The sequence below is a fragment of the Cololabis saira genome, chromosome 21 (assembly GCF_033807715.1).
Source record: "Cololabis saira isolate AMF1-May2022 chromosome 21, fColSai1.1, whole genome shotgun sequence".
In the NCBI taxonomy this organism is placed as follows: domain Eukaryota; kingdom Metazoa; phylum Chordata; class Actinopteri; order Beloniformes; family Belonidae; genus Cololabis; species Cololabis saira.
The window spans coordinates 32,368,986-32,396,030 of NC_084607.1; the positions used below are offsets into that span (position 1 = coordinate 32,368,986).

Consider the following 27,045-nt stretch of genomic DNA (forward strand, 5'->3'; position numbering starts at 1 on the left):
GCATTTAAAAAAAATACAATAAAATGAGGCTGTTGTTACTTATGTTTAGTCTTCGCCAGTGATTTTGCACACAACTCTGTATGAGGTTTATGAAGGATTTTTTTGTTGTTTTTCTTACGGTAAATTTCAGAATTTTTTTTTTTTTACCTTGTCTGCACACATATTAATGGTTGATACCTTGCCGGTAAAAACCTAAGGCATATATATGTGCAGTATTCATCTATCCGGTATCTATAATAATAATATAATATAATATACTAACCACAATAATGATGATAACAAAACCATCTTTGTATAGTATAATATTAATAAATTATTAAATTTTGTTGTCCTGCCAATGGAAGCCCAAATCCTCCATGGCAGGACCCTTTCATACCGCATTCTCACCGACAAAGACGCACAATCACGCACCGTTTCCTCCTGCCAGAATTTTTTCACATGAACTTAAGATTGGAAATTTTGGAAAAATGTTTCCATTTCAGAATCAAATTAAAAAAAAATAAATAAAATTATAATAATTAAAGCAAACACCAGAGCAATTTTATGCCCACACTTGTTGTTTGTTTAAGATAAACAATTAGAGATCAAATTTATCGCTGATGCTGGACAATAGACAAATAAACAGATAGCATATGATAACTGAAAACTGTAAGGTGTTACAGTACTTTTTTGTGATAATTGTCTTGCCAGTGACGCTGTTTTAGCAAACCCATATTTAGCAGCCGGTTTACTGGCTGGCTGCTCTTTAAACCTGTTCTGGACTCGTTAAACTTTAATGTGACGGATCAATATGGCTTTACCGTAGGCCTTTGGCACAAATGTCAGCGTGCATCACCTCATAAATGATCTGGACATGGCTGCCAAATGCACAAGATACACATTCTTGAGAATTACCATTAAATCTAACTGTTTTGACCAAAATAGTTAACCTGCAATTTTGCAGATTTCAATTTTATTCCCATAATTCCTTCAGGAACTTTAAAAATACTTGGAATTTTGCAACCTTAAAACACTGCTGTTAGAGACCGCACGTCTACGGTCTGGCAGATACTGGAACTCACTTTCAGTGTCTTCTTCATAATGACTCTGGAGAACAATATTTACATTTTAACATAATATAATAATTAATTTAAAATGTCTTCGTGGAGGCGGGGATCAAGCTTGATGGTCAGATACATCTCCAATTACAGAAAAGTAGGATAGCTGTCGAATGTAAACACAAAATGAATCGAACCATTTGGAGATCATTCAGATCCCAAATTCAAATACTAAAACACTTTATATTCATATCAGCAAATGTTTTGAAAAAAATGTTTGGGAACAACACAAAGTCATAATTACTAATAAGAATGAGACATTACTTCCAAACTGTGGCTGAACAGAATCATTAATAAGACCAAACTAATGAAAGTGACTAAAACACTATGGGAGCCTCAACTTGGTTTATTCCAGCACAACCTTTTGAGACACTAATCAAGAAATATCTGTAACCCTTGATAAGACTTTATCAATCCCCAGACGTACATTTATTGTTGCCGATGTTATGATTTCAGTCTCATCAAAGAGAGTCTGACGTAATCCTGGCTCTCTTAAAATAAAAAATCACCTCCTTCGTCTTGTTCACATTCAAGATGAGATGATTTACTCCCCACACCATACTGTACCTCAAAACCGTCCAGCGCTGATGCACCAACAACTGCAGTCCTCTGACAGGTGAGATGACAGGACTGACTTGTCCTGGAGGTCTGGGGTGTGCAGTGAAGAGGAGTGGGGAGAGTACAGTTGCCTGGGGTGCTCCTGAACGGCTGACCTCTTTGATAAGGAAACTGCTCCAGACATCTCAAGTTGGACGGTTCCTTCTCCAGCCTGCAGGTTCCAGCATTTCCACAGTAGGATTGAGATCAGAGCTCACAGAAGAGCAAGCTTTGCAACGTTTCAAAATGTTCTCTGAGGCTACGGACTCACTGGTTGAAAAATACAGGGTGAGATTAGGATTTATTACCGTTGTCACTTTCTTGGGTGTGTTTGTTCTGCTCGTGCTCGCCAGGTTGTGTCAGGAAAGGTATCCGGCTTAAAAACCTAAGTCAACTCATTATGCAGATTCCCTTGCGTTGCCATGGCAACACCACCACAAAGAGGGAATAAGTGGAACCGTGAAACAGAAAAGTGTCCAAACTTTTGACTGGGAAAGTATATATACTGTACAGACACTCACTCACACACGTGTAACGAGTCTGCAAACGTGTTAACAGCCATTTCCATCCATGATGCTACAAAACCACAAACTGCGCTCTTTTTTTAAATAGGTCATCTTTATTCACAATAAATCCTGAAAATGAATACAAAATGTTTTTGCAACATCTGGCAAAGTAACAAAAACCTGTTTTACTCAAGTTTTGATCGTCAGAACAACTTTCATTTGACTATTTTTGGAGCTTTTCTGCAACTTGTTTTGGCAAACTAAATGGTTGTCATTCCCACTGATCTGAGGATAAAAGATTAGTTTTTATCTCTTTAAAGGTTCAGGAACAACCCTTCTCCTACGACCCGTCTGAAGTGACTTATGGGTCGAATCTAGAGCTGAATAATGTGGAAGAAAACAGTTGTGCGTGACGTTGGAGCAGGGAAACCGGGACCGGGGGCCACCGGCCCGGCCGCTTCAGCTCACATCACAGGCTGTTTGTCTTCTGGCAGTCTAATATTTTACAGGAGGAAGCGCTGGAATGATGGCACGTAAAGCTCTAATGACTAATGAAAACACAGGCACACCGATTCACAAGACAGATGTTTTCACTTCATCCCAGTTCCACCTAAACAATCGTTATTGTAATGGCGAGTACACAGACATGTGGCTAGTTAGTACCGGTCTAACTATACGTGCTGTCTGCATGAGAGACGACACGAGTGACAAACATAGATATGGATTTAAAGATTGAAATCTGCTCATCGACAATGGCGTCCGACCACGAAGGCCTGAGCTGTGCAAGTCCTGCAAGAAGGCACAGACTATTGCAGGACAATCTTAGTAGTTAGAGACATTCAGACAAATGTGAGATACCACAGAAAGATTTAACATCTAAACATGTTTTTATGGAGAGCAACAAAAAAAAGAGTTAAAGTAGAGAATGAGCCATTTGACAACAGGAGCAAAGGACAAAGGGACAGAGTTCAGAGAAAGTACGAACAAACGAGCATTCGTAACCGACGTCTGTTAAGCGACACTCGCTGGAGAAAGTTCAGATTCACGTGTCCGTCTGTGCAGCTTTTCCCTTTTTGGTGTTTTACTTCCTGCCAATGGAGAAGTGTGAGAAGGCAAATGCTATTCATCTTTTGAGGGGGGGGGGGTTGTTTTACTGCCTTTATGGGTTAGTAAACATGTTTCAGTAGAGAGGTTTTAGAAATGTGACGACTAAGGTTAAAGGGTAAGAAGACACTTTAAGTCCCCATAAATACAGAAAGACAGTTAGTGGTGTGAATGTTTCCATCTGTGAGCGGCTACACCGGGCTATGGGATAAACCTTCCAGCACAGATCCGGACTAGTTAGTAACGGTTGAGGCGTGGGTTGGGAGGAGGGAGAGTCCTGACAGACACAAACATGCGAGGGCGGACGGGACGACCGGTCAGTCGTCCAGTCCTATGTTTCTGAACAGGTAGGACATGGATTCTCCGTTGTGGATGCGCCGGATCGCCTCCGACAGAATCATGCTGATGTCCACCGTCTTGATCTTTGGGCACTGGAGCTTCTGGTGCTCGTGAGGAATCGTGTTGGTCACCACCACCTGAGGGGGGAGAGAAGGACCAGGTGAGGGAGGTTTGGTTGGGGATAAGAAGCGTTTTGGTGTACAGTAATCCCTGGCTTTAACGCGGTTCTCCTTTCACCGTCTCGCTGCTTCACGGATTTACATTGTGCATCGTGTTCTGCCTTCTGATTGGCTAAACCAGGGGTCGGCAACCCGGGGCTCTAGAGCCACATGCGGCTCTGTAGCGCTGCCCTGGTGGCTCCTGGAGCTTTTTCAAAAGTTTTTGACCTTTTTTTCCTTTATTTCTCCTTTTTTTTTTCTTTTTTCCTTTTCTTCTTCTATTTTTTTTTTCTTTCTTCTTTTCTTTCTTTTTCCTTTTCTTTTTAATCTCGACATTTTGACTTTTTTCTCACCATTTCGACTATATCCTCGACATTTCAACTTTTTTCTCGATAATTTTGACTTTTTTCTCAACATTTCAACTTTTTGACTTTTTTCTCAACATTTCAACTTTTTCCTCAACATTTCGACTTTTTTCTTGAAGTGCATAATGAAAAAAAAAAATCTTCCTCCAGTTAGAACTAATATAAATACATGCAGCATGTGTTGCCTTCATTCTAAGGCTTATACAAGACTTTTTATACAAGACTTTTCATTTTTTGCAGCTCCAGACAGATTAGTGTTTTGTGTTTTTGGTCCAATATGGCTCTTTCAACATTTTGGGTTGCCGACCCCTGGGCTAAACAGTCTCCCCGCTTCTTCACTTCCTGTGTCAATAACATTGGTTGCTTAGCAACAAGCTGAGAATGGCCAATGAGCTTCAGCAGCAGCTCAAGAACGGGACCTTTGATGAATCGTTCATTACAGTCTCAGATATAATCCATGGTGGCATGTCGGTTTATCAGAATCTTTTTGCCCAGAAGAAAAAAGAGCGACAACAACGACCCATAACTATGTTCTTCTCTGGAAAAAACACTCCTGCACCGCGGCTTTAGGAGAAAAAAGACGCTACAGAGCGAGTCAGGATGCAGCGGCATCAGAAGAGCAGGGGAATACGCACCAGTCACAATCGGTCCTACTGTATTTATTGTATTTTTTTCATAATCATTTTTCATTTTCTTCCATTCAAATCCAGTTACTCGGGTTGTTACGGTGGCCGAGACTCACCATTGCTGAAAATTAAAGAAACGCTGCAAATAAAAAGAAACGCCGCTGCGAATAAAATAAATGCTTTGCAAATAAAATAAACGCTGTAAATAAAAACAAACACCGCTGCAAATAAAATAAACGCTGTAAATAAAAACAAACACCGCTGCAAATTTTTAAAAAAAGACGCAAATAAAAAAGCCACAACGGTGGTGAATTACAAGTGAATTACCGGGGACTATTTTTGCTGATGCACCGGTGTTTTTTACGTGAGAGGAGAAGAAGACGACGTAAGTGAAAAGGAACTTGGAAGAAATAAGAAGAGGGAGGAATAAGAAGAAAAACGAACGAGAAAATAAGTGAAAAGGTTAGTGTTCAACGTCGCTACGTGTAATTTTTAATGTGCAACACCGGTGCATCTGCAAAAATAGTCCCCGGTAATTCACTTTCGTTGTGGCTTTTTTATTTGCGTTGTTTTTTTATTTTATTTGCAGAGGGGTTTCTTTATATTTGCAGCATTTCTTTTATTTGCAGCGGCGTTTGTTTCTGTTTGCAGTGTTACTTTTATTTTCAGCAATGGCGGGTCTCGGCCACCGTAGGTCGTGGTGGGGCGGGGCTGATCTCCGCAATTTGAAGCCTTATATAATAATTGTAAAAAAAAAAAAGAAAGGTTGCTACTTCGCAGATTTCACTTATCACTGGTTCTTTTTGGAACGTAACCCCCGTGAAAAACCAGGCATTACTGTACTGCATATGCTGTTAAAATGGGAGCACACTTGCCTCGTCGATAGCAGACTCCTCTATAAACCTGGGAGCGTCAGAGGAGAGGAGGCCGTGCGTTGCCATGACAAAGATCTTGTAGGCTCCTCTTTCCTTGAGTGTCTCTGCTGCGGCCACGAAGCTGTCCACGTCGTCGATAATGTCATCCTGCAAACCCAAACGGCCGTCAGACTCAACCCCTCAGAGCTGCACGGCTCACCCCGGTGCGACCACTCACCACGATGATGGCGATGCGTCCTCCTACGTCTCCTACCACGGTGATGGGAGGCTTCTCTTTGGGGATCAGCACTGGGGACAGACATGAGAGAGTATCCGGCTGAGCTGCTGCAGGTCAGCGGGGGGGACTGGGTGTGTGAGACACTGCTGGTGTGTGTGTGTGCTTTACATGGGATGTCCATGCTGGGGTGAATGGCTCCGGTGGTCTTAACCGTAGGAGGGGAATGTCGTCCGTCTACCTGGTCCGACTCGGCATCCTGAGCTTCACCGTGGATCACAGCGATGCCCAGACGCAGACGCTCTGCAAACGACTGAGCCCTGCACATCCACGCAGACAACAACCCTGTCAGTTACTCCTCGCAACGGCTCACTCTGCAACCTCAGCCTTCACCAAAAGGGAGCACAAGAGTAGGAACAGACACGTAAACTCTGCGTTTAAGCAGCTGTGGACGACAGGAAGGATGGGAGTCTAACATATAAAATATAAGTCATGGCACTAAAACTCAGCACAAGTTAACTTCACGAGCAGAGTTTAAGAGGAGGACCTACCTTTTGGCTGAAGCTGGGGATTTGGCAACAATTACAGCGTTTCTGTAGTCGGGGATCTGGGGGTTAATTAAAAGTCAGGATTTAAATCAGCTTTTAGCACAAAGTGTCACAAGCACAGTGTTATTCTGGGGAAGTCGATGGCCAGTGAGAGAGTAAAGCCCCGGGGGGGTCCGGTGCACACACACACTCAAATACACACTCATTTACCTGTTTGAAATCCTGACAACCAGTACAGATACGGATAAGTGGTACATACAGTTGTGAAAAATTCTTAAGATTCACAATCGATTATCAGGGTTTGATTCGATCCTATTTGATTTGATCCGATATTGATTTGGGTTAGTGTTATTAAAACTGTTGTTTGAGCTGTTGCATGAATTACATGACTGTGTAGTTCTGCAACATATTAATACTAGTATTATAATGAGATTCAACAGCAAGTATTGGCAGCTAATGATGCTGTAAGGATCAATCAGCTTCCAGAATGCTGATAGAACTGCTTTTAGAAACATCGTGGGGCAGAATTACCAAACAGATCCAGGGAGGAAACAGAGGACGTATGAAATCGCTTTTATTTTTTCCCACATTCTTTTTTTAGTTTTTCCATGTTCAGTTTTTAATTTTTGAGAATTTGGTTTTTAGCATTTTATGCAAAAACTCCCTGCCATCCCTCCTTTCATGCTATGAAAGCATTTTAGCTTTTGAGGATCTTTTGCTCTACTTCCCTTTGTTAGGCAGGTCCTATTTAAGTGATTTCTTGATTGAGAACAGGTGTGTCAGTAATCAGGCCTGTGTGTGGCTGGAGAAACTGAACTCAGCTTTCCAAAGATGTGATAAACCACAGTTCATTTATGTTTTAAGAGGGGGAGGAATCACTTTTTCACACAGGGCTATGCAGGTTTGGATTTTTTTTCCCCTTAATAATAAAAACCTTCATTTAAAAACTGAATTTTGTGTTTACTTGTGTTATCTTTGTCTAATATTTAAATTTGTTTGGTGATCTGAAACATTCAAGTGTGACAAACATTTCATAAATAAGAAATCAGGAGGGGGCAGACATCTCAGCACCGTGCAGGAGGGTGATGGTGATGAGCTTTAATGCTGCTCTTAGCCGTACATTTCCATTTAGACTCTCTGGTATCGTCAGTGCCCTCACAGGAAGAGTATCTTGAGATAAACATCTGAGGGTTTCAAAGCATCTGTCCAATAATCACCTGGATCAAATCCCAACTATGACATGTGATTATAGTTTGTGTTCTCACAACGCGAGTGCTTATACGCTGGACCCATTCAGGACATGGGTGGTTTTACCAGGAATCACAGAACTATTTTCTAGATATTTTCTCTCGGTGCATCCGTGTATATAGTACTATAACTATATCCGTGTTTGTCTGTCTGAGTGTCCTGTCAAATGACCGTGTTTGTTGACGTTTCCCACCTTTGTTTTCGTGCAAATTCATAAATAACATGAGCTAAAGGCCTTTATGCAATTTCCCTTTGGGGGTTATTCAGATATGGATTTTTTTTTTATCTCTGAAAACTAAAAAGGGAAAGGAGATTTTAGTGGGCTGCTAATTTAATAAGCTTATGAACTCAAAAAAGTGAAGGTCATTGAAGGACACAGGGAGTGAGAAGCCCCTGCATAACTTCATCACCATGACGACGGTTATTGTACCTCTTCCTGGATGTACTGGAGCAGGAACGGAGAAGCTCTCAAGTTGTCCACGGGGATGTTGAAGAAGCCTTGAATCTCCTTCTGGTGCAGGTCCATGGTGATGAGGTGGGTGAGGCCTGGAGACGACACACACGTATGAACACGTGACCTCGTCCCAAACGCTCCGTTACACTGCGTGTGTGTAAGTCCTCGCTTACGTACCAGCTTTACACATCATGGAGGCGATAAGCTTAGAAACAATGGATCCCCTCTTCCTCATCTTACACTGCTTGCTGTAGGGGAAGTAGGGGAGGACGCCGGTGATGCTGCGAGCACACGACGTCCGGCACGCGTACACCATGATCAGCATCTCCATGATGGTGGTGTTCACGTCCCTGAAACCAACCACAGATCTATCATTTATTCATTTACTAAACCTAACATGACTGGATGTTTCAAGAAAAAGCTGGGTTGTATTATTCAAAAGTATGTTGGTTCTTACTTGGACACTGTCTGGATGATGAAAACATCTTTGCCTCGCACCGACTCCTGGATCTGTACCCGCGTTTCTAAGGAAACCAAACGGGATGTGAGGAGGGAGTGGAACAAGCATCCATGCAGCTTTCTCTACCAGAACACGCTTCCGTCTCATGAACAGCTCGTAAGATCCAGGTTACATTAGTACAGACCTGAGTAGCCACGGTGTCCTAACCATGAACGGTGTATCCTTCAATCACCCACTATTGAAGAATGGATTGATACTTACATCATGGAAAAGTTGTCATTTTCCCTCAGAATACAAAAAGAAAAGTTCTATGCGATTTGGTCTAAATAGACTTGAGTACATGAAGCCTGTGAGATCTGACTTCATTTGAATCTGTGTTTTTTGTGATGACCTGCTCTCTACACCTGATACCTCTCTAATACTGGACTTTATTTATTTTTCACATTGCAAAGCTGTGACGATAACGAGAGCACCATGATCAAAGACACTTGGACTTTTTTTTTCCGACTTGTTTTTTTTTTTTTAATCCACCTTTCCCAATGAAATTGGTTGAACTTTGGAGAAAGACATGGCAATGGTCCAAGAAGTGAATGTAATACTGTATATTGGAAACAATTGATTTTTTAAATAAACAGAAAGGGATATCCTCCATTCAACCAATACAACCTAACTATAAGAACTTTAACTAAACAATAGAAAGTGCTTCATATAAGACCAAATATCATCAAAGTATGGTGTAAAAATATTTTAAATACGGGGCAGAAAACCTCTTCAGAGATTCTTCTTAAAACTGTTAGAAACAGGATCTACCGGGAGGCTAAGACTTCAGTCGCCATCTAAAGGTTTCAGCTTGCTGATCAGATGTATTGTTGTTTGAATTTCTGCACCTTTTAATCTGAAATTGCACCATTGACTTTTAGGTCAATTTAATATACCGCAGTAACCGCACTTTTATCAAAATGTCTTCTTCACAGCATGCAGCATCTAAGTGAGACAAAGGAATAAAACATCACCGCCATAATACCTCTGTTAGCTTCCTGGTACACCTGCACCTTGCCGAGCACCACACCTAACCGCCTGAGGAAGAGGAAAGAAAAGAGAAACTGATTAGTCAGACATGGAGTTTCGTTGAATTCATGTAGAAGATACAATCAAGTAATACTTTCTGTACAATTGTACAACAATACGGTACTCTCTTTATTTCCTCCCCACAAAAAATGTGTTCAAATATGCAAATTTGATATCTTTACACAATCTGTAATCACATATTTCTTTTAAAGTTTGATCTGCGTTTGTATTTAAGCAACTAAATGTTACATTTAAAAATAAAGTGTTGGTGATATTTTTAGCTGGAGGGAAACACGGGAACATCCCGTGAGGCTCCACGGGGGGCGAGCAGAGCCGGGGATTTACAGTCTCACTTATGAAAACGACGGGAAGAAGAAGAGTTTTCTAATCAACGTGGCTTTTTAGAAAATCAAGGAAAAAGAGGACATTTTACAGCAAAGGGGACGTTTACTTGTTTGAAGAAAATTAAAAAAACAAGAGGTGGTGGATTTGCTGCTGCTGCAAAGTCAGCGGGAAGACGACAGATCTCAATCGAATGGAAATCGAATGGAGATTCATGATGCAGAGAATATTGACGTATCTGCCGTATCTGGTGACCGTAAATGGTCAGCTGACGAGATAAAAACACTACATGTTTGTGGCCAAAGTTGGCTTCATCCTAAAATTCCAGGTCTTCATTCCTGAACACTAAGCTACAACATCCTGATGATTTTTAGAAACATCATATTCAGTAAGACACCTGAACATTTTTTCAACCAATTACTAAATACTAGAGACAGACATAACCATTACACCAGAAATGCAGCTCTGGATACCTGATACCTCCAACTCCGAGAACTCATCTATTCAAACACTCAGTTATCTGTCGTTCAATAATGTCCTGCAACTCTTTACCTCCTCACATATCTCGCTCACAAAACAAATTAACTTTTAAAAAATGACATAAGGCTCACCTAATGCTGCAGACCATATGACTGGGAATTTATTACTCATATTGAAATTAGTAGAATTATTATAATGATAGCAGTGACTGAAAATATACTAATGTATGTTATTATTAGTGCTAGTAGTGTATTAGTATAAATTATAGTGTTATTAATATATTATGGATATATAACTGATGTGTGTGCGTGCGTGCGTGCGTGCGTGCGTGCGTGCGTGCGTGCGTGCGTGCGTGCGTGCGTGCATATATGTGTATTATTGCTGTTGTTATGGTTGTTTTTATTACAACTATGCAACTTAAAAGGTCAGTAAGGAAATACAAAGCAAAACGACAAATGAACATAGCTTGATTACTCTATTCTCTAATGCATACATAATGGGAAAAAATTTAAAATTGGTGTCGAGATTATATGGAAGTATACAAATGGCAAAAAAATACTACAATATATATCAAACAAAAATGGGAGAAAGAGTCAGGTGCACAAATATCAGAGGAAGACTGGACGGAGATCTGTGAGACACAGGCAACCACTGCAAACTCAAGAGCCCTGAGAGAGTTTGGCTGGAAGAATATTACGAGAAACTTCATCACCCCCAGAATAACAGCACTACAAACACACACTCAGAGCCGGGGATTTTGTTGGAGGCAATGCGGAACCTCTATGGCAAACAATTACCACATTTTCTGGGCTTGCCCAAAGATACAGCCATATTGGCAGGAGGTGGCTACGGCGATATCTGAAATGTTGGGAGTGGAGTTAGATTGCTCATTCATCACACTATATTTAAGAAAGATGCCAGAAACTGTTCCTCTTAAAGATAAATATTTGCTGAAGATACTTCTGGCAAGCAGCAGGAAAGCAATAACTCGTAGTTGGTTGCAGGATGAGCCTCCAACAAAAGATCAGTGGCTGAAGATTGTAGAAGGTGTTTATTGTACGGAGAGACTCACTTTTGTATTGAAACCTGAACTGCAGAAATGTGACAAGTACTGGGAAAAATGGATTCTGTATGCACACTAACAAAGATATGACACGGTAGCACGATGTATGGAAGAAATTGTATTGCCTTGACTTTGTAACACCCATGATGCCCTCAGGTTCTTTGTTGCCTAAATAAATAAAGAGTATAAAAGAGAAAAAAAAAAAAAAAAAAAAAAAAAAAAAAAAAGGTCAGACTGACAGTCGCTGCTACTATGAGCGATGGACAGGCAGCCTCTGGACAAAAGGATGTGATCTGAAGTCAGGAGTTCCAGATCTGTAGCATCATCTGACATCTTTATGACGGGTCACAAGACGGCCTCTTATTCACACAGGCTAGTCTTTGTTGATGGAGCTAGCCATACAATCGATTCTTTCCAACACCCCACCAGGATGTGATGTGGAAGGGCTACTGAACTCCATTTCACCCCGACCTGAAACTCGGCCCACTCTGTTAGTACTACCGTTTTATCTGACATGTGAATCTGTGCAGAGCTGGTGTCCAGTTCTGGACACGTTGCCCTCCCTGCCGTCCCTCCTTTCATGCTATGAAAGGACCAGAGTCGTCTGCCACCACATATTTTATATACAGGACTGTCTCAGAAAATTAGAATATTGTCATTTTCTGTAATGCAATTACAAAAACAAAAATGTCATAGATTCTGGATTCATTACAAATCAACTGAAATATTGCAAGCCTTTTATTATTTTAATATTGCTGATTATGGCTTACAGTTTAAGATTAAGATTCCCAGAATATTCAATTTTTTTGATTTTTTCATGGTTTACAGCTTAAGAAAACTCAAATATCCTATCTCAAAAAATTTGAATATTCTGGGAATCTTAATCTTAAACTGTAAACCATAATCAGCAATATTAAAATAATAAAAGGCTTGCAATATTTCAAGTTGATTTGTAATGAATCCAGACTGCTGTGCTGTTGCCGTCCCTGACCCACCAGTCTGGCCCTCGGCAGGAGGGTCCCCCCTGATGAGCCTGGTCCTGCTCAAGGTTTCTTCCCTCCTAAAGGGGAGTTTTTCTTGCCACTGTTTGGCTTAAGGTTTTTCTCCCACTAGGGGAGTTTTTACCTGCCATTGTTTATGTAATAACTGCTCGGGGGTCATGTTCTGGGTATGGGTCTCTGTAAAGCGTCTAGAGACAACTCTGTTGTATTAGACGCTATATAAATAAAATTGAATTGAATTAGAATGTATGACTTTTTTTTTTTTTTTTTTTTTTTTTTTAAATTGCATTACAGAAAATAAAGAACTTTATCACAATATTGTAATTTTCTGAGACAGTCCTGTACTGGGACAAAGGAATCAGAATCATCATCATCACTCCTTTGGGAACCTCCTGGTGCTCTCGCACCGTGTACCGGGTCAGGCTGTAGTCTGTTGCTAGATCTGTCCCATAACGTCTGCAAATTACATAGGAAAACATCTTCTGGTACGGGCATTTGCACTGCTTATCAAACACCACAAACAAAGTTTGAAACCAGGGCATTTCTTTCACAATGTCCTAAATGCTTGAGATTCATTGATAAAATAAGGATAAACTAAGGCTGGTCATTAGCACGGATGATGGGATGTTTTCTAACGTTGGGTACTGCTGCTTTATTGAGCCTTCCTACCATTCGGAGAAAGAAAAAACTCTGTACTTTTATCCAGCACCGGCTCCAGATGTTCCCCTTTTCAAAGCGATTATTTACTCAACAAACCTCTCCAAGTGACCTTGCTGAATGATGGCATTTTCAGTTCCATCAACATTTTCCGTAGACAGACTCCGTCCTCCCAGTGCACCTATGAATCTTTCCTGTTGTCGGGATCTGCCAAGTCCACTGCACGACACCAAGTCTTTGGACTCAACAACTTTAGCAGCCTCTGAAACCACCAGAAACCAAGCAACTGACATTTTATCCCTTTTCCATGAAGAAAAAGGAAGTTGTTGGCTTATGGGATGCTTGGCCTTGACAGAAATAGTTGAAACCCTTGGTGTATCCTCGAAGATCACGGCATTCCCTGCAGCCTTCGCTTTAACCTCCGAGTCATCACGGCTAAGGATTGCACTTTACGATATTAACAGGCCATTCAGACTTTAAGGCGGATACACCTGCCGCTTTTCAGCAGATACTCCCTTTCACACCCCGAGCGAACAAGCAGAAAACCGCTGCTGCAGCATCAACGTGTCTCCACTGTGGAAGAGCTGTTCTGTATTCAGTGAGATCTGGTGCAACATCACCATTTGGTCACCACATGAAGGGAAGAATCTGCATCCTCTCTGCAGAGCATCAGTGATTATTTGGCGTCAAGTTATCCTCTATGAAGAATAACTTCAAACAATAATGTCCACAGTTGAGCTCATGATCTCCATGAATGTAGGCAGGGTGCGATTTGCCGGTGGGGATGGTGGGGATTTCCCCCCCCTCTGGTTTACACGTCCTACCCTCTCTGCTGAATTATTTTTATCCTCGGTGGGGACAAAATGTATCCCCCCCACCCAAAGTATTTTCACCATTACGTTGTAATTATTAACAAGTAATAACAACCAAAATACACAGAGTCCGTGCTCATTCTGCTTGTGCTGTGATTTTGATACCGGGAGCGAGTCAGAGGCATCGCGCCCACAGAAAGTAGTTTTATTTTGAAAACCAACCGGATTTTCTTGCATTCCAAAAGTCCGACTTCCGGCCCGCCAAAATAAAAGATACAGTCAGTCAAATGAATGAAAAAATGAAAAGAATCCAGAGCAGCATAATCCTCATATTTTACAGGATCACAACCAAAAATCCAGAGAAAAAATTCGACAGAAGATGAAACCAGATCTGACATTGCTGATCGGAAGGTGGACAGCAGCATCTCCCCGGCTGAGGAGCTCCCATGTTTTCTGTTAAACTGATATCGAGAAAGAATTAAAATTATTTTGTCTATTTATTTTTATTTGGCACATTTAAAAACAATATTAGGAGAAAATATTTCTGCAAATGCAGTGGTTCAGTTCATGTTCAAAATAGGCCTACTGGTACGTTATGTAGCTTCAGTGTAAGGTTTACACAAGAAACAAGTTTTCATATAGCCCATACTGTTGGCCCGCTGTTGTGTGGTCATTTTTCTGAATAAAAATATTTCTCAAAATTATCCCCCCCCTCTGGTTTTTTCACAAATCACACCCTGAATGTAGGTCTTCTGTGGACATTTCTGGCTTTTCCTCTCATCTTTCATTGATTGTATTGCATCATCAAGCGTTTCTCTTTATGACCGGTGGATATTCAGTTAGCTGATAGCAGGATAGCTGCTCCGGGCCTCGTGGACTCCTCTCAGTAGTCGACCCTAACCAGGTTCTTACGGTACAAAGTCCTTCCCCCTCGCCGTTGACAGACGCTATTGATCCCATCACTTGAAGGAACATTGGACCTAATGAACAACTCCACCTCAGCAACGATTTCAGAGATTTCCACAGCAGTCAAACGTGTCTATGCTCTTAATTCTTATCTGGAACGTTATCGCCAGACGCAGAAACAGAAGTTACAGTCGTTGCTACTGATAAGTACAGCCACCGAACGACAACAGTCAAACTCCAGCACCTCTCCCTCTCACCTTTAACTCCCTTCATGAGTCGTTCTAAGCAGAAGTCAGGATATACAGGACTGTCTCAGAAAATTCGAATATTGTGATAAAGTTCTTTTTTTTTTGTAATGCAATTAAAAAAAACAAAAATGTCATACATTCTGGATTCATTACAAATCAACTGAAATATTGCAAGCCTTTTATTATTTTAATATTGCTGATTATGGCTTACAGTTTAAGATTAAGATTCTAATTTTTTGAGATAGGATATTTGAGTTTTTCTTAAGCTGTAAACCATAATCAGCAATATTAAAATAATAAAGGCTTGCCATTTTTCAGTTGATTTGTAATGAATCCACAATGTATGAGATTTTTGTTTTTGTAATTGCATTACAGAAAATCACAATATTCTAATTTTCTGAGACAGTCCTGTAGATGCACCGCTGGAATATTTTTGCTGCCTTTCATACCCTTGACGTGCACAGACGCAAACGCCAAGACACAGTCTACAGTTCAAGTCCTCATTAGGCCACATATTTCCAGAGAAATCCCACAACTGTGTTCAGATGTTTAACGTTGCCACTTTCTCTGCTTTGAGATGGATATAAATGGTGGCAAGACGCTTCGGCTCACACGTTTTATGTGGCAAAGAATTGCAACACAGTCTTGGTCTATTTGTCCAACAGATAGACACCTAAAACGGCAACATTTTCTTTAAAACGTCAATTCTTTTTGTTATTCTGATCTTATCCATGTCAGGACAGAAGTCCAATCTATAACTTGTCACACAGTAGACATACCTTTAGAGAGGAATTGTGCAAAGCTCTTTTCTCTTTGAGTCAGCAGGCAGCAAAACTGCCTGAAACTTGTGTTTTGTGGATGTAATAGATAAATCTGATGCTTAATGTGCTTGGCTATGATGCCCGGCAGGTCATAATCAGTGTCTCTCCATCTTTCTCTCTGTTTATATGGCAACCTGAGGATTAAAGCAGGCATGCTCATCTCTGACATGTAAACAATGTCTTCCGTAATACTGCAGCAGACACATAAATACAAGGAAGGAAGGAGACACGCCGTCAGACGATCCAAGATCATTTTCCATATATGCAGTGGCCTTTTTTTCATTTCCTAAATGTTCTCATTAAAGTTCTTTGGCTCTTTGATATCCACTGTTAGGAATCATGTGTTGCCAAGTACCTACTAGCTCTTGGTTGTCCCTGCATATACTGTCCACACAACTAGCAGCTTTTTATTGTCCACATGCTCTTAAAAATGTAGTTGAAAGGGTCTCCACACAAGAGAGGGAAACTTCTTGGGAGTGAAGAAAGTGAGGACTTTATATCATGTTGAAGTTGCATAACGGTGAGGAGTTTGAGCAGAATGTTCTTGTTCATGATGAAGGGTATGAAAGGTTTGCTGAGATACTTGAAGCATGATCGATTTGGGATACAAACCATGAACATTTGTGTTAGTTTGTAGAAACATGGCTTTGTTCAGGCCCAGTGTGCCATGGTCCTGCTGGTCCCTGCAGGTGGAGGACTGAATTGATCTTATTAATCATCATCCAGCATTTCCACTGGTGATGCAGATTTGCTTCCTACTGTTGGCAGATGGTTGAGATGATGCACTGACTGAACTTTGTGGGACAAACTCAGCAGCAGATGGTCTGAGAGGATTTCTACCCTGAATGCCATACACGACTTCATTCTCACGAGATATGGGGCTCTTTGAATCAAACTTCATGTGCTTAAAACTTTAAAAGCCTGAATTTCTGGACAGCTTTTTGACTTCTTATTTCAATCAGTTCTTTTGTTTATCAAATTTGATCCCCAGGTTGTTTTTCTTTGGATCTCAATGATGAGTAGCTGCATCGACCACTCGTCTGTTCTGCACAAAAACACTCAGGAGGCCAAAACTGCATTTTGACACCACGCTACAAGAAAACAGTAATTGCTACTGTTATTTTTTTTTGGCAACTTATCTAAAAAAACATTCATTTTGCTTTCATGACTGTTTATCTCTAACACCGTGTCCACACTGCATGCGACGCGAGCGAGCGTCAGCGTCAAAAACAGTTCCATTGCTTTATTTTTTATTTTTTGTCTACACTGGTTGCGAGCGACGTGGCGCGATGCGGCGCGACGCGGCGCGCCGTTTTGAGCTGGACTTTTGTCGCAGGCCCTGCTTCTATTTTCTTCCCGTCGCTCGCTTTGAAAGCCGGTTGAAAGTTGAAAAAAAAAGTTGAAAGCGCTGTAGGAAACAGTGATTTCAATACAAGAACCTCAATAAAGTGGCAGCTGGCTGGAGGGAGATCGCCAAGGAGCTGGAAGGTTCTGATAAAATAATAAGATATAATAAGAATCTTATCTTAATCTTATTAGGGCTTAATTTGTGCCGGATCCAACAAGATCTGGTACCTATTTGGTCATTTCTCGTGTCCTCTGCTTTTTTCCCACATCCCAGTAATGATCTGACATGTTTGCTGCATTTAACACCACGAACACGCCGGTCACTCCAGCTGTTCGCTGTGTGATTGCGTCACCACACTCCGTTATTTTGTTCGTTTTTTTCCCCACTTTGGTCGGACGGTAGACCTGCTTCTATTTTCTTCCTGCCGCCTGCGTTAAAAGTCGGTTGAAAGCGCTGCAGGAAACAGTCATGGATGAGGAACGGCTGATCCAGTTAGTTGAAATGAGAAGTTATCTCTATGATTCCTCCTCATTTCACTACAAAAACCTCAATAAAGTGGCAGCTGCTGGAGGGAGATGGACAGGGAGCTGCAAAGGGAGCGCACGGGCGGTTGGTGGGGAGAATAAAAGGCGAGTCTCGGGCGGGTGAATAAAGGCAGATTTATGGTTCCGCGTAAAATCGACGGCGTAGCCTACGGCGTAGGGTACGCGGCGACGCGCACCGTTCGGTGAGTGCGCCGCGTACCCTACGCCATAAGGTCTGCGTTAGTGTAACGCGGAACCATGAATCAGCATTTTAAAAGGCGAGTCTCCGCTGTCAATCAAAACAACCTGGTAGAACGTGGGGCCGATAACGCGTTCAGTGTGGACAGAGCGCGTCCGATGCCACGCAGTGCGGCGCGACAGTCGGACGCTCGCATGCAGTTAGGACAGGCTGTAAGATGTGCTACATTCTTGAGTACCACATTTGTTTAGTCTAACTTGTGTGAGAATATCTGCATCTATACATGTGGATGCAGACACAGACACACTACATGTTTATAAAAAGAGAAAGATGCAACTGACACACTTGTTTGAAAAGCGTCTGCAAGTCACTTCTTCCCATCTGAGACAGAGTAAAAGACAGAGAGGGAACTGGAGGACTTACATGAACCATTTACTGCAAAACAACCAGTTCTGCTGCACGTTTTGGACTTGGAAAAAATCAGTAACTTGTCCTCTACTCACTCTGCAATTTTCTTGCCCAACTCGCGGCTTGAGGCGTGCGAGTTGGCGGTGAAGATCACCAGGCCACCCTTGTCTCCCTTGTTCATGTCTCGGGGGTCTCGGCCGCTGCTCTCGCCACAGCCGGGCAGTGGATCCCTGGGCACCCACTCTGCGCTGAGACCTTCCTGCAGTCCACAAAGAGCAACTGTTACTTGGTGTTATTTCTTTTTCTCTTATAAATCACGTGTCAGCTCTCACAACTCTGAAGAGAAACAGGAAATACATTCCGTTGAGTCGTAACAGACTTTCATTTAAGATGCTGATTTCAGTCACGATGGCAGCATCATCACATGATGCACCACAGCAGCCTTAATGTCCATAATTAAACCCCTGGTGTGCATCTTTTAAATCCTGAAGCTACAGGGGGAAACTCACTCAATGCACTGGACCATGTGTGTATTTATAAATTAGGCAAACTAAACCAATAAATAGGATATTATTGCATACAAACAGTCTTTGAAAATTCTAGATAAAAAGTCCAACACGTATCACGTACCATTGTGCAATCTTGAAGAAATATGAACTTTTGAGCTGGGACAATGTAATTCCACCTCCATTAAATATATATATATATATATAAAGAAAAACATGAACAGGTTAACCAGAGCAGGATCTAGAGGTGACTGTATCGTCCCATTCAGAAAAAGTGCTTTTGGGCAGTCAGCGTTTTCATACGGAGCATCTCATACATGGAACACAGTAGCAAATGTCATACGAGACAAACTCACCCTCACCTCCTTCATTAAACACTTAAGAACAAGCTTCTAGAGAATCAAGTCTGCACTAATATTACACTTAGTGTATTTTATTGTATGTTTTACCTTTTATCTTAGTGTATTTTCTTCTATTGTGTATTTATTAGTGTATTTTAGACAGCTCCCACCCCGGCTCTGACCTGTTTGACCTGCTGCCTTCAGGAAAACGCTACAGAGTCATCAGGTCAAAAACTAACAGACTGAAAAACAGCTTTTTCCCTAAAGCCATAACCGCCCTGAACAAAATGTGAATGCCTTCATGTGCAATTACTGTTTTTACCATGCAATACTTTTTCCCGGACTATCCGTGCAATATTCCACCACATGTAGTTATATGTTTATTATCTGTAGATAGGGTCTCAGGTCTGATTTCACTATTCAAATGCACCTGAACCTTTTTATATTATTATATTATTTACATTTCTTATTGTTTGCACTGTCTTGCACTGGAGAGGTGATGCTGCTTAATTTTATCTCACTGTACCCAGGTATATTGACAAGTATTCTATTCTATTCTTCTATTTTACTGCTGTGTGTCATCATTTTGGACTGTATGTAATGTATGTGTGTCTGAAACCTTTTTTACATCAACCTGCCCCAGGGACTAAACATGCAAATCAGCCACTGGTTATAATATAGCATATTTACATGAAAATGTTATTATTAATAACTGTCCCTGGTTCTTTTCCTTCCCGCTAACGACAGAGCTGGGTTACAATGTAAAGCCATGTGCGATCAGAGGGTGTGCGACTTAAACTATATGGATGAACAGGTTAGATCAAAGGTTTATCTCAGCTTTTGCTTTAACTTGAGTTAGTGTTTCAATCAGCGACCCCGAGCATGCTGATTCAACCCCGCGGTAGGAACCGAGGTAAGGCCGATTTATGGTCTGCGTTACACCAACGCATATCCTACGCCGTACCCTACGGCGTAGGCGCTGCGTTGATTTAACGCAGACCCATAAACCAGGAACCTCCTCATGTCAACACGCTCCACCAGCCATGCTGCGATCCTGACCAACTACGGGGCTTTTGCTCTGTACGTTTCCTTTTTCTCTAAAATTTTAGGGGGGAAATGTTGGGCTAAATTGGTATAAAAATAAGCGTTCTATCAAAAAAAATGTCCAATTATGCCGAATTAACAACCGGTAGCGGGAATTGTTTGGATATCACGAGACAACCGGCGGTAATAACGCGATACTTCGCTAAAAACACTCATCAACGCCGCTAAAAGGCTGCTGAGCGAGAATTGATTCCTCGCGCAACTGACAATGGGTCTCTTTGCCTGCATATCAAGAAAAACTCATTTGTAAAAAAAATAAATACAATAACAAAAACATAGTTCCTCACCAGCTTGTGCGTTAGGTCCGGTTACAAGCTGCAACCAACTGTATTTGACTATGTAAAGCTCCGACTCTTGCAACCTGCTCCCTTCGACTGTCTGACACCGTGACGTTCGGTCTTTGACGGACGTTCCCTTTGACCAATCAGAGGCCAGGAAACTGAAGCGGCAACCCCTTAAGATGCGTTCATGGACTGCTCGTGGTGCACGTAAACATCGCTTATAAATATTGAAAAATGATTGCTGCAAATAATTGTTTTGCTATAGCTGTTAATATAGCTGTAGCGATATTGAACTATAGAACAGTCAGATGTTTGTCATTTGAACAGTCCCAAGACAACAGAAAGAGAGATTGCCTGTTGAAGAAGCATCGCCTGACCTGAAGCTTGAGGGCAGAGTTTTTATAACTCAAATATACTAATATACTAATATAGCACTGAAATAACACTAAAGTAACATTATTGTCTTCAGCTCTTTTTAAATTAATCATATTTAAAGTCCTAAATAAAAATCGTTGCTTACCTCATAATATTTAGTTGTGAAAACGTTATTTATGTTTGGTCAAAAATGTTTCTCTTGCAATTCTATCATGTATTCATGATTCTGTTCTTCTGCTACTGCTGCTTCCTGCATTCAGGAGTCATATCACACCTTCTTTTCCAAGTCGATGCAATTTCCTGAGGAAATGTGACATAGTTTGTTCAAAATACAATGGGGATACAATACAAAGCTCCCTTTTTAGCCATGTTTGCACCTTCATCCAGTGTACAGCTTTGCACATCAGTTAAATTGGACACATCACTGAAGCCACTGAAGCTCATTATGCTGAACAAGAAGATCCAGGTGAAAAATAAAATAAAATCTGAAAGAAGTTTATAATCATAAGGAAAATTACTGTTGAGGCCTTATTGTCTTATTTATTTCTCTCTGTTAGCATAGCTATATAACTGCTGAGGAGAATTTGATGTCAACATAAGAGATTTGATATCCCATTTTTGACGTACAGTGAATGCACCATGATTTGAAGTTGTGTGTGGAGATTCCAGGTGGAGACAAAGATCAGGATGCTGAATGACTTGACTGAATTAGTCCTGTGACGTAACAGATATCAGCACATATGCACAGCTCACTGAATGTGATATTTTCAGACCTCGGCAATCTCAACCAAACTGAGCTGATAATAATGCTGAAGTTCTGTGTGTGTCTTTCTGTGTGCTCTCAAGCCTAGAAGACGTACATCAATAAAACATATAGCCAATTGTAATTTTAATTTTACCCTGAAACTTGACATGATATTTTATATAATTAAAATAAGACTGAAATTTGATGTTTTTATTATCATTATTGCAGTGTGGTGGTGTTTGTGAATGCATGTTCTACAGGACTGTCTCAGAAAATTAGAATATTGTGATTTTCTGTAATGCAATTACAAAAACAAAAATGTCATACATTCTGGATTCATTACAAATCAACTGAAATATTGCAAGCCTTTTATCATTTTAATATTGCTGATCATGGCTTACAGCTTAAGAAAACTCAAATATCCTATCTCAAAAAATTTGAATATTCTGGGAATCTTAATCTTAAATTGTAAGCCATAATCAGCAATATTAAAATAATAAAAGGCTTGCAATGTTTCAGTTGATTTGTAATGAATCCAGAATGTATGACATTTTTGTTTTTTTAATTGCATTACAGAAAATAAAGAACTTTATCACAATACTCTAATTTTCTGAGACAGTCCTGTAAGTCACATTCTTTACTGTACATTTTACAAGTTATGGGATTTGTTGTTTTTTTAAGAAGCAGGTATTTTAACACACACAAACAGAAATGCTCTGTGTTCAGTAGGTGCCTCACTGTTTCCTCCCTAAAACAAATATGAAAACCTCTCTCAAAGCATATGCTCCTGCGTGACAATACCAGAGGAACAGCCCACAGAAACATGGTGGTAGATAAAAGTACGTGTTCAGATATCCTGCATTAGTGCTTAAACAGCTCCAGGGAAGTGGGCAGCTTTTTCATTAGATAGATTTAAAAATAATCTCTCAGTATCAAATGGGCTACTCTTTAGTATTCTTATATAACTGACTGGATATGTGGAGGAGGCAGGGAGCAGCATCTAAGCGCTGCTCACTGCCCACGCACACACACACAATGGAGGAGAGAGTGGAGTTAGAAACTGGACGAGGGTGGACAGAGGGAGGAAAAGGCTTCAGTATCAGAGGAAGAACAGGGTCACTGACGTGTCCTCGTCTCTGATGCACAGTGTTTGCTCCACATTAGTTCCACATGCAGACCTCACCGCTTAGTTGGAAGATAAAACACTTGAAGTGGCATTAAACAGGTAACTTCTCACATGAATTCAAGATGTCAAATTTGAGACAAATGCATTTTAAATGATGACGTCCTGATGTTGGTGGGAGAAGGAGGAACGTCAGCGCCCCGTGTTTGCAGGCCGTCCAGCAGGTGGCCAACTCAGCCAAGCTGAGCACCCTGAAACCGCTGATACCGGCCCAGTCTTCTGGAAACATCCTGGTTTATTCACAGTGCATGATGTACAGTATAAGCTATGGGAAGGTAACCGTTGGTTTGATGGCAATATTGTTGTTTTTTTTAAATATTGTTAGGTTGCTAAGTAATCATGTAATCCTGAGCGACCTTAAAGGTAGAGTGGACCCTATCAAATAACACCTTTATAAATGAATGATTAATGAGAGGACAGTAAAGTAAATCATAAATGAACTCAACCTATGTAACTTTATCTTTAAAGTACTTCACATAAATAAATCTCATTTTACAATCTCAACTATCAGACAACAATGTGCCATAAGTGGCTTGTTGGCTCTCTGATTGTCTAACAGACATACAGGACTGTCTCAGAAAATTAGAATATTGTGATAAAGTTCTTTATTTTCTGTAATGCAATTAAAAAAACTAAAAATGTCATACATTCTGGATTCATTACAAATCAACTGAAATATTGCAAGCCTTTTATTATTTTAATATTGCTGATTATGGTTTACAGTTTAAGATTAAGATTCCCAGAATATTCTAATTTTTTGAGATAGGATATTTGAGTTTTGTTAAGCTGTAAACCATGATCAGCAATATTAAAATAATAAAAGGCTTGCAATATTTCAGTTGATTTGTAATGAATCCAGAATGTATGACATTTTTGCATTACAGAAAATAAAGGACTTTATCACAATATTCTAATTTTCTGAGACAGTCCTGTATCTGGTGGTCAAATTACTGCTCAAGCTAACAAAAGAAATGAGGAGACTGTTGAAACTGTCAACTCGTAATTAAAATCCAGGAAAATAGCTGTTAACCGTCATCTTCAGGTGAAGAACTTGAAAGAAACACCTGAAGGAGCATCCGACCGCTGATGAGGTTGTTTGGCAGGAGGTCAGTGACACGGGTATAAAACCAACATCCCAGAAGTGAAGAAGGGCGGAGATGCTGTAAAAATCTGTCTGCAAAGTGTAAATCATTTTCATAAAAATAACAAGTTTACTGTTGTAATGTTACAACAGTATTGAACAGCAAAACATAACATAAGCAAAGGGATCCGATGTGTTAGTGAAAGAAGAAAGAAAGAAAACATCAATGCAAAAAGATTCAGTTTGTAAAGGTTTTACATCAACTTGTTTTTAAAGAATTGAAATTGGATTTTTCAGCAAGATAAACTAAACTAAATGGTAAGCTACATTATATAAATACGTGTATTTTGCCTGGACATTGGATCGACCTGCCTGCAGTCCGGAAATGTGATCAATTGAAAAGGGGAGTGTTTACCTGCCATTGATTGTGTAATAATTGCTAGAGGTCAGTGTTCTGGGTCACGGGAAGCTACTAGAGACAACTTGTGTTGTGACATATGCTACATACATAAAACTGAACTGAAAACACTTGCTGCACCAGGACAGTTGGACTATATCAGAGCAGACTGGGACAACATTCCTGGTCCAAAGCAGCTGGTCTCAGATGGATGCTGTTGACAGTAGAGAGGATGGGAAGACAGTGGAGGACGCTGCCCTGACCCAACCTTTATTTCAGGTGTGTTGCTGCCAACAAATAAATCAAATCAATAATTAAAAAAAACGTTTCCTCAGTTTAGCCTATTAATATCTTATTTCTTCACTATTCGATTCTAGTCAGACAACTGTGTTATTGCAGAAATTAAGTTTTTGAGTCGCCTACGTCATCAAAATAATACTAAAATCTGAGTTTAGAATTAAAAGAACAACAACAATTCTGTCTTAAATGACATTTTACACAGTGTGCAACATTGTGGGATCGGGGTGTTAGGATTTTATGAAATTGTTAAAAGTATGAGGGTTTTTTTCTATAAGATTGTACACTGATGGTTGCTCTCAGTGCAGAACCACCTCCTGTTTTTATGACCGGACTGATCAGCTGAGTTCTTCTTTAGGTGAGGACGGTGAAGAGGAACGGATGTTTAAGATTGATGGGTCCCCTTCTGTTTTTCCCTGGGTTTTGGTTGTCGTAGATCTTTGCTGGGTTGGCATGTCGGATTAGAGATAGACAACAGAAAATATATGGCTGAAAGTTTGACATGTTTAAGTTTCTTTCCCTGCAGTTGCCTCCCAGTCCCAGATAAGGTTCAACAGATAAGGTTCAACATCGGCTCCTAAAACGTACAAAACACCCCCCCTTTTTCAGTATAAATATGACTGGATTGATGACATTTCTCTCCTACATCTGTGGTTTGAGAAAAGTGAACCTCCGGCTGGAAAACATTGTGCCTGATATAATAAAAGCTTGTATTTACTTTGATTCTGTTCCAGACAGAGGAATTGGCAAAGTTATGGATATGTATAACGAAAATGATATTCTTTATAGCTTTGAGGACTCGCAAAAGAATACAATATACATAAAAAACACTTCTTCAAATACCTACAAATTAAAAAACTACATTCTAACAGCAGTGAAACAATCCCCTCATAAACCTCCTCTTCCTAGTCTGGAGAAGTCTACTAGATCATCTTCAGGGCCGGGGCCAGGTTTCCTTTTTGTATAAAAGGATTGTAGATTCATCTAAAGAATCCTCGGACAGTAAAAGATTGGCTTGGTCTAGCGATTTAAATGCAGAAATCTCTCAAGCTGACTGGGAGACAGTTTGTCATGATGCACAACATCAGACTATCAAAACCAGATTGAAACTATTACAATTTAATTATGCGCACATACATTACTCCTGCCCTGTTACATCGCTGTGATAACAGTAATCCTGATTTCTGTATTAAATGTAGCTAAGTAGAAGAAACTTTATTACACTGCCTATGGAGTTGCCCCAAAATTAAAAAATCCTGGGAAAAGGTCATACAAACTGTATCTGATATTATCTCTATCAAACTACCGGTCTGCCCGAGTATTTATCCTAGGACTATTTTCAGATGAGTTAGGAGTGTCCGGTGCGAATAAAAAGATTGTCATTTTGTGCTCACTTCAGGCTAAACACTGTATAACAACTTCCTGGAAGAGACTGAACCTCCCAGAGTTAAACATAGGTTTAACAATCTTTCCAACGTTCTAGCCATGGAGAAGTTAACCTGCCACCAAGGGGAAAATACAGTAAAGTTTCTTTAAGTTATGGGGACAATTTATTGAATATCTTGAAAGTCACCAATCAGGAAGTGTATGAAGAAAATGTAATATTCAACACATCGGCTCTATAGGAAATGCATATTTTTTATTTTATTTTATTGACTTTTTATTTATTCATTTATATATTTTTTCAGTAGTTCTTGGTTTTGTCTTTTCTTTTCTCTATGAATGTGGGCATGTAAACCATCATTAATTTATATGTCATGTTAAATCTGAAAACTCAATAAATATAATAATTTAAAAAAAACTTTGATTCTGTTCACTGGTTTTCTTATGGTTCACCAGACAAACGAACAGGAGGATCTTTCAGGGGTTTGTAGAGAATAAACCCGTTGGGGGGATGAGGCTGATCTTTTTTTTTTTTTTTTTTATTGAACACAACTTTTTAAACAAGAAAAACACACTTCATACAAAACTGCTAGTAGAGGAAATATAATAAGAAAAAAGAACATCTTGGAGGTTTTATGAACAAGAGACATATAAACAAAAATAAGATAGACAAGTAAGGTCAATACAAAGGAACAGTAAGGCATTTTAAAGCAAATGACATCGACATTTCAGAAAGGGACTTAAAATAAAAGATACTTTGATATATCGGTTAATAATTTTTTTGCAGAGTTATTTGACTTAATATTTTTTAAAGAAACAAAAAAACATTTGAAATCGTTTATAAAAAAATTTAAAGAGGGCTTGATTTTTCTCCACTTACAACA

General features: G+C 40.1%; 1 protein-coding gene across 1 annotated transcript; it reads right to left on the minus strand.

The window, feature by feature from the left end:
- Positions 1–2,299: 2,299 nt before the first annotated feature.
- Positions 2,300–20,811, minus strand: prpsap2 (phosphoribosyl pyrophosphate synthetase-associated protein 2). Its single transcript, XM_061712136.1, has 11 exons — positions 20,707–20,811; positions 18,564–18,727; positions 9,616–9,668; positions 8,589–8,655; positions 8,309–8,481; positions 8,108–8,223; positions 6,433–6,488; positions 6,053–6,201; positions 5,885–5,955; positions 5,668–5,814; positions 2,300–3,780 (listed from the first exon to the last, which is right to left on the minus strand). Exons 2-11 carry the CDS (start codon positions 18,647–18,649, stop codon positions 3,622–3,624), a joined length of 1,077 nt encoding a protein of 358 aa, XP_061568120.1. The 5' UTR covers positions 18,650–18,727; positions 20,707–20,811; the 3' UTR covers positions 2,300–3,621.
- Between the last annotated feature and the right edge of the window lie 6,234 nt (positions 20,812–27,045).